At 45.7% G+C, this 8,506-nt stretch overlaps 1 protein-coding gene across 1 annotated transcript in view; it reads left to right on the top strand.

Annotated features, from left to right (window-relative positions):
- Nucleotides 1-2,336: 2,336 nt before the first annotated feature.
- Nucleotides 2,337-8,506, top strand: part of LOC8043339 (solute carrier family 2, facilitated glucose transporter member 1) — a 123,638-nt gene continuing 117,468 nt past the window's right edge. The window contains exon 1 of the mRNA XM_002416222.4: nt 2,337-2,674. Within this exon, the coding sequence (XP_002416267.2) occupies nt 2,510-2,674 (165 nt within the window). The 5' untranslated portion in view covers nt 2,337-2,509. The remainder of the gene's footprint in view (nt 2,675-8,506) is intronic.

The following is an 8,506-nucleotide window of genomic DNA, read 5'->3' as shown; positions in this document are numbered from 1 at the left end:
CTTGAATAGCTTTGACAGGCGCTAAAGATGTAAGAGAGCGGATATTCCGAAAACTCCTTTTATGACGTCATGCTCCGGGAGGGAGGGACTTCAGCGGTACTTTGAACATGATTTTCTGCAGCCTCCATACACCAAATTGAAAAAGAAAAACAATCTCGGCATTCGAGATTCTGGGGGCTAAATGAATACGATTTAAGTGTGTTTCCTCGAATGCAGACCCTTCGCTCTCCCTTCAAGAAAAGTGAAAGCGAATGACGTAAAACCTAGCCTAAATTACTAGTAGGTGCAGTCTGAGATGAAATCGACGTTATTACTATTTGGTGAGGGTATACATGAACTAAAACATAAAATAAATTAATTTCGTCAGTTGTCTGCAACGTATGATGGAAAGTTATATGTAAGTTGAGGAAATTCAGACAAACGAAAACGAATGATGCAACACTACAACTAAATTTGCAATCTGAGATGAAACTGATATTAATCCGAATTGACGAGGGCACACACACTAAAACTTTAATTCAGTTTCTCTTAAGTGTTCTCAGACAACGTATGATGAAAAAATACGCGCAAGTAAAAGAAGTACAGACATTCGAAACCGAATGATGTAATATTGCGCCAAATTAAGCAGTAAGGCGGACTTTGAGATGAAATTAATATTATCTTAATAGGCGAGTGCTTACAAACTGAAACTTGAAATTAATCGATTTTGTCAGCTCTCTGGCAACGTGTGACGGAAAATTGCGCCTATATGGCGCGAAAAAATATGTGGAAATCACACGACATTTGAAACATAAAAAAAGTTTCACACCATTTTTTTTTAATGAACACGGAGCTGGTATTTTTTGCAAAGAAATCTACGCTTTTAGCGAAGCCCTATGTTCTATTTTCATGCAGTAAATACGCTGGTTTGCCAAAAATTGCATGAGACAATTTTCGCATATTCCGAACGACGTGCTATATTTATCTGATTTTTCTGAATGGTGCAACACTACGGCTAAATTAGGAATAAGGCGCATTCTGATATGAACTCAGTATTATCAAAATTTGACGAGTGCGCATAAGGCTGAGGTTTGAAATCAATTAACCTCGCCCATTCTCTGGCAGCGTATGATGCAAAACTTCGCGTAAATTGAAGGAGTTATGAAAACCGAAAATGAATGATGTAACATTACACGTAAATTAACAGTAAGGTGCACTCCGAGATGAAACCAATATTATTAGTATTCGACGAGGTCACACAAGCTAAAACTTAATATTTATTAAATTTGTCAGTTCTCTGAAAACGCATGATGGAAAATTAATTACGTGTAAGACAAATAAGTCGGAACAATCGAGAACCAATGATGTAGCAAATGCGCACGAACTAAATCCTAAAGTTAATAATCTTGTCAGTTAAATTTTCGTCACAAGGACCACTTACCTGCATGACGCAACCTGCTACGGGAAAAGAAGATAGTTCAACCAACAACACGAAAATGAAAGCAAAACACAAGCATATATGTACTCGCAATTAATCCAAAAATGTTATCAAAAATGTTTTTGAAAAAAAAGTCTTTCTAAGCAGGTTACGTACTCAACTAACAATAGCGATACCATGCACCATCACCTATAGGGCAAGCATCCATCGTATGCACAATCACATGCCTGTGTCAGCATCAACAACAAACAACAGGCTCATGTGCGCAGAGGTTGTCGTTCGACACACGGCAACCATTCAATCGAGACCTCTTGCGTACTCGAGCAGGCATCCCGAGGCGCTTCTCGAGCCCCTTCAAAACAGTCTACGATCACGAGCGTCGCGCCTTCTCGTGACCGTCCATTGTCACTCAAGTTGACAATCAGTGACGCGTAGTGACGCCAAGGCCCTCGAGACCCCGACCAAGTCGAAGACAATGGCGAAGCCGCAGGCGGGAGTTCCATGCGACACCGTAGCGTCGGTCCTCCTACAAGGCCCGCATTGACCTCGCCCGCTGACCTTTCGGCGCGCACACCCTCTTTCTGGAGGCGTGGCTCGAGTGCGCCTGCGCGAAGCTCGGTCTAGTCACGCACTTCCGGCGACTTCCGCGGACCGCTCCAGCCAAGGCTCCAGCGCCGAAAAGACAAGGGCCCCCCGCGTGACGTCATTACGCTGTAGGAAACAAGCCTTCCGACAGCCGAGAGGAGGACGCGCCTTTTGTTTTACCCTCCCCCGTAAGACGGTTGCTCCGTTACCCCGACAACGCCGAATCTCCAAGATGGCGGGCTGACCCCGATTGGCCTTCTCCCCCGTCACGTGACCAAAGGAGTCACGTGACCCCATCGCGGGCGCACCAAGGTGCGCCGTCTCCTCGCTCTTTGATGACTCCTTCCTCCTCGCCGGCTCCGAACCCAGGACGCAGGCGCCGAGCCCCCGAAGCCAACCCGGTGCCCGGTGTACGCCGCTCTCGGAGGATTCATCTGCCCGAAGTCGTTCGCAGATTGACGTCGCCTCTGGATCTTGGGCAGCGGGACGAGCAGCCCCGAGTGAGCCATGGAGACCGACCAGCTCAGGTTGAACGAAATGGCCTACCTTCACGTGCCGGACAAGGAACGCTCCAAGAGCCCGTCGCCCGCGGATTCGCTAGCCTCGTCGGCCACCGACATCTCGACTCTACCCATCCACGACCGCAGCTTGCACCGCGGAGACGGCGAACACGTGAGTGCCCATTGCCGCGTACTCGCCGACCTTTTTTACGCGGTTCGCACCCCCGTAAGGACGGAGGTTCGCGGGCTAGGTTGGTTCGTCGTTCTCGCGCCACCGTAAGCGCCTTCACGAAATGGTCCCCCACCATAGCTGCGTATACCGACCCGACCAATGCTCCCTGCGTCCAGTCGTCGGTTCATATTTGCCTCTCTCGCGTTTATTTCGAGCGCTCACATCCGAACAAATCCGAGCAAGGTCAAGCGGTCGTTGTCGCGTACAGGCGCGAGTTGTGAGAGGGGAAATGTCTCCCCCTTCCCGAGCTCCGCGCGCGCGCTCGCGTCCCGTCGTTTTACGGCGCCGGTGGCGGTCTCGGTGGGAGCCGGCGTTACGAGGCCGCTGGGACGTCTCGTTTCGTGGAAGTCGTCATCTGAAACAAAGACGTCTCAGAATAGTGAACGCCGCGAATGAATGAACGCAGCGTCAACGAGCTAGAGAGAGAGCGAGCTGAACTCGTTGCCGCATTCGTCGCTCCCCAACCCGCTGCTTATCTTTCACGCTCCACCCCGCGAATGTCTCTTCGTTGCACGGCTTGTGTGCATTGCGGGGAAGCCGACCTGCCGGATTGAGATCCGAATTGAAGTTTTGCTCTGTGCTCGGTCCTCGGGTGGCGCTCCTGCGGCGGCTAAATATATCGCTCGTCGGCGTCCGTACCGACAGAATGAGCAGGAGAAGAAGAAGACTGTGGACGTTCGCCCGGTGGAAGGCTCCCCCCCTCCGAGTCCGGTGCAAGAGCGAGGGCGGAGAAAACGGCTCGATTATGCAACCGCGGCGGGACCCCGGGCTACTGGGGCGTTGGGTCAGTTGCAAGCGGGCGCCGTCTGCCAAATTTTACGCCTGTCGCTGCCCCCCAGAGAGTGCGCTTCGGCATTCCTGTCCTTCTGTGCCTTCGCTGTCTTGTTGCGTTGTATTCAACGGATCCGCGAGGGCAGTGTGTCTTCAGTTGAGCTAGGTGTTGTGTGACACAGAGAATATACCGGGTCTGTGTAGTAGTATGGCGGTTTACTTGAGGTGCTAAAGGTGCACCACGCTACCCGTTTATACTGAAGTGGATGGCGTTGTGAAGTACTTCGGAGGCCATTGACCTTGTTGAAAGGGACCACAGCCACGTTTGTCTCTGCTCTGAAATTATATGGTCAATTTCTGGATTTGATAAATATGTATGACGATGCAACCGTTCAAGGAGGGGTCACTAGACCACGCGCAGTAAAAATGACTAATATAAAAAGAAGTTAAGTTATTTTTTGCGTTCAATAACAATCGATAATTTGCGCTCGAAATTTCCGATCAAGGAATACGGGGAGGAAAAGAACATTTGAGTCATAGGTCAATATTTCCTACCTGTTTCTCCCACGAGAAAAGTAAAGAACACGGAGCGTGGTAATTACCTGTAGATGAAGGTTTTAATAATATGATGAACGCTGTATTCACATGAGGATTATGAACCTAGTTTAATTAACCTGAAAACAGCAAGTACGGGAGGGGATTAAAATTGAATGGATACAATACGTAAATCCCGGTTCTGCACATTGCTTTGAAATATTGTGGGACTAGAGTCGTTTGAAGTTGCATTCTGTGGAAAAAAAGCATAATAATAAATCGTGTGTAATGAAACGCGACAAACGTGTAGGAACCATGGCAAAATCTTGTACCAACGAATGTTCAACGTCGCCAATATTCTCGAGTTCAAAATTCGCTTTAGTCGCAGCCGTTGGCACACCTGGGTTTCTAATGAATTTTTTCCCGTGAGGTGAGAAATAAGAAACATTGACGTAGCCATCTGCATTCGTCCCGTAACGACACACTGTGTAATGTGGTTACTCTGCAATTGTGGGGGGCACCCTCCAGCTCTACCACAGCTCATCCTAGGACAGTTCATCCCAGACACTCCATATAAAAGACATTTTATTCCGAAACGTTTTATCCCGAGACCTTTTATCCCAGGGACGCATTATACCACGACCTTTCATACCAGCAGAGTTTACGCGGTATATAATGTCGTTCCAGGAGATATTCGGTTCATCTCAGGTCACTTTATCCCGGACAGTTCCTCTTGAAAACTTCGTACCAAAGACATTTCATTCTAAAACGTTTAATATCAAGACACTTCAACACACAGATTGCAAACAAACGTTTTGGGACGAAATATGTTTGGTATGAAGTGTACGGAATGAACTGCTCCTGAATGAAGTGTCTTGGGATGAAGTGAGTGGACCCGCACCCCCCTTTTCAGCTCAGCAGTTTGTAGCTTTCTCTTTTTTGCAGAATCTAGAGAAAATTACATTTCTTAGCTACGCACAAGGTACAGCCCACGCCAAATAACCATGGCCTGACCACATTCAGCATAACGACATACGAATAATCTGACAGACCACTTGTCCAATAACGTGTCATTGCCATATTTCAATATTGCCCCCAATTACAGTACGAAAACGGTTCTCCGAGCCGTCGCGTTTCAAACTCATCTCGCAAAACGAGAGCGGCATAAACGAGCGTCCTCTAGCTGTAGTTATGAACGCTGCTGCCGCGCCGCGGTTTAAGTTGCGAGCTTATACTTTCATTAAATAGCGAAAGATGGCGCTTACTCCTGAGTTTATCGATTTACTCGGCTACAAATGGCGAGGTGCCGGTGGCGCAAGTTGAGGCTTTCTGCCGGTCGTTTTGTCGTTCGTCTTAGAGTGTTGGGGAGGAAAGGGGGGGGGGGGGGGGAAGTGATGCAATGTTTACAGTGCTCTCGACGGCGGCTCCCATTACCCAGAGACGGAGCGAACTTTCGTTTTACCGGATGACGTGACGCAATATATGCTGCCCGGTTATCGAGTGTCGGTATCCTTGTTGAGTGAAATACCTGACGCATGAACGACATTTTGAAGGATGAAACACGAGAGCTAGAAAAAACAGACCAAAGATCCTGTCAGTTTTTTTTTGTTTCTTTTTTAACTTGGACAAGACATTTGGGTCAGGGGCCGTGGCGGATTGCATAAAAGCAAGCAGCAGGCGCTGCACCTGTCTTTTGTTTCTCTTTATTTATTGTTTTCTCGCATATCCATGATGCACACAACACCAGACGTACCTTACCCGACCCAGACACAATTGAAATAACGTAACGATAGAAGATTGTTCATGCTTTCATGTTGGAGCTTGTAGCGAGAATGTCGAATGCACGTGCTCCTTGCGGAATCGTAAAGAACCAGTGGATCATAAAATATTCCGATGTCGCCACCCGGACCGGACGCACTCCTTTTTACGGCGATAGCCGTTACTGGCGAGGCTTCGCAGCGGATCCCGGGACTGTGTTTCGCCTTGTTTGCGGTTGTGAAATTTCTCCGCTCAATTTAGCGGAACACTGTGACGTCACATGGTGTTATGGTTAGTGTGCTGTGCGATTGTGTGTAGTCTGTGTGCTGCAGTGTGCGTCAGAGTGTGCAGCACCTCGGTCCTTGCCACAGTTAAATTACAAAACACGTCGAGGAACTGTGAAAATGTTTTTCTACTTTCTCTTGCGCCAGTCAGAATAGCCATGGGTTGGATTTCATGCTACGATCTGCATTTTTACAGCCAAAGCGTTTCATGCGTCTGCACAAGGCTGTGAGGGTAAAAGCGCTAAAAACAACGGACGAGTAAAAGAAACGAACAACACAGAGCGCTCTGTGTTGTTCGTTTCTTTTACTCGTCCGTTGTTTTTAGCGCTTTTACCCTCACAAACATGGATCACCAACTAGCCCAAGCGCATACCCTTCTACTGCACAAGGCGTTCGTCAAAAACATGTAATACTTGAATTCATGACTTGCACTCATAGAATGATGAAATTATGGCTCTGAAATTAATTGTTCAACCTCGCGAATGATGTGATTAACGCATCGATCTCCGAGTAATTTCTTAATTGATCTAAAGTAGACCCCCAAATGAAGTTGTCTCGTACATCGTCTTCAACATCCGTAATTTAATCACCGCGGAGATACTTGTAATCCTTAGGGACGCCATCTTTTCAAGGAACACGGAACCGCGATCTCGCTATTATTATTTTTTTTTACACTTAAATATGCAACAAAAACGGTGATCGTGGTAGAAAAGTCTGTGATACACCTCGCTCTTTTTTTTTTGAAGTCCGCTGTTTTACGTTTATATTTTTACGTAAAGACCCTTTTCGAAATTCAGTGCCATCCTGTGGCTCAAATAGCAGTTGATCTTTTATCGTACCAATGGCGGTACTCGACCAGCAGTCTGCAGTATCTTGACGAGCACTATCACTTTCGCTAGTTCTCTCAGTTTCGATGGTGACAATAAACAAGCGGTAGGAAAGAAGCGCCAACTCATATTGACACCATGATACACTTTTATACATCAAGGTGCTTTAAAGCTGATTACGTACCGCCAATAGATTGACTGGACCCGACATAATGAACGCTTACGCAGCTTTTGCATTAAATTCCTGCGTCACATCGTACTCACGTCTCGAATGTATAGGCCTCGCATATCATCCACTTTAAAGCATCTTCAGCTTCTCCCATTATTAGTAATCACACGGTCGCCATTAGTATGGCATATAGGCCATGAGCATATGATGATAGTGGTCGAAGTGGCGAGACTGAATTTCGGAAAGGGTTCATTACGCATGTTTCACACTTCTCGGTAATGTTGCCAGATAATATTTCTTGTATGACCACTTGACACCCCGCAAGAGGACATATATACATTTATTTCTGCGCTCTCCTCTATTTATGCCATCAGCCTGTCCATGGCGCTTGAATGTACAACCAAATAAAACCAAAAACTGAAGTTAAATAGCCTCATTAAAACGAACTGTACCTGCATCGCTAAGGTTTTTCAAGTACCAGCAATTTTGTTCCACTATTATAGTACGTTGTTATGGTCATAATTCCCAATACTTGACCAATCTTAACATTTTCCATAATAATCTAATTAACCGATTAATTAATTGAATAAATGTCAGCGATTAAACAGCGCACAGCCATAGTAGACCTATGTTGTCAAAATGCATGAACTGTGAGTAATGCAAATGAGGTTACAGCAGTTTATCATACCCTATATGTTCGGGCATCAGGCAAGTCAAGCTCTATATCGCTTAAAGTAGGCTTGCTCAGCTAACATATAACTGAAGACTGAACGTATTATGAGCAAAAGCTCCTACGCAATCGTCTGTTCTGTGTTATAAGGGCTGCACAAATTAGGTTCCTCAGTTTAGATTAAGAATAATTGGAATCATTCAAGGGCAGATTTGATACAGACACTGATAATTTTACCATATTCTTAAAACTCCTGAGACTCGGTGGTTTCTTTCAAGATTCTTAACCCAGTCTCATCAACTTTTTTGACCGAATTAGACTCCCCATATGGCTGTCTATTTCACTCGTGATGCAGACCGCTGGAAAGTTTCTAGGTGTAAAAATAGCTACGGATATCGAATGCTAAAATTTACACTTCCTAACCTTTTGAATTGTTCAGATGGAGGGAAAGTATATATAGAAACAAGTGAATTTCCTGAATACGTCGTATGTTTTTAGAGCGATAGAGTGAGTTTATTTTGTTGGTGATTTTGTCTGAATGTTTGTGATATGACGATAGAGTTTGTTTATGCTCTTTGAAGTATAAGACTTTTTTTCACTTTTTTAAACACTTCCTTTTTTTTTGTTTTTAAAAAGGGGGCCGAGGGCTCGTCAAGCTGTCTAGGAACAGCTTTTTCCCTCGGCCTCATCCATTGATGACGTATTGTATTGTTGATGAAAAATAAGCGATTTTTACTGTTATTATTAGATAAGTACGTT

Source organism: Ixodes scapularis, unplaced genomic scaffold, assembly GCF_016920785.2.
Source record: "Ixodes scapularis isolate PalLabHiFi unplaced genomic scaffold, ASM1692078v2 PGA_scaffold1__304_contigs__length_218370807, whole genome shotgun sequence".
Classification (NCBI taxonomy): Eukaryota; Metazoa; Arthropoda; class Arachnida; order Ixodida; family Ixodidae; genus Ixodes; species Ixodes scapularis.
Note: the sequence above shows the minus strand (reverse complement) of the source record. Positions and strands in the feature narration are given on the sequence as shown.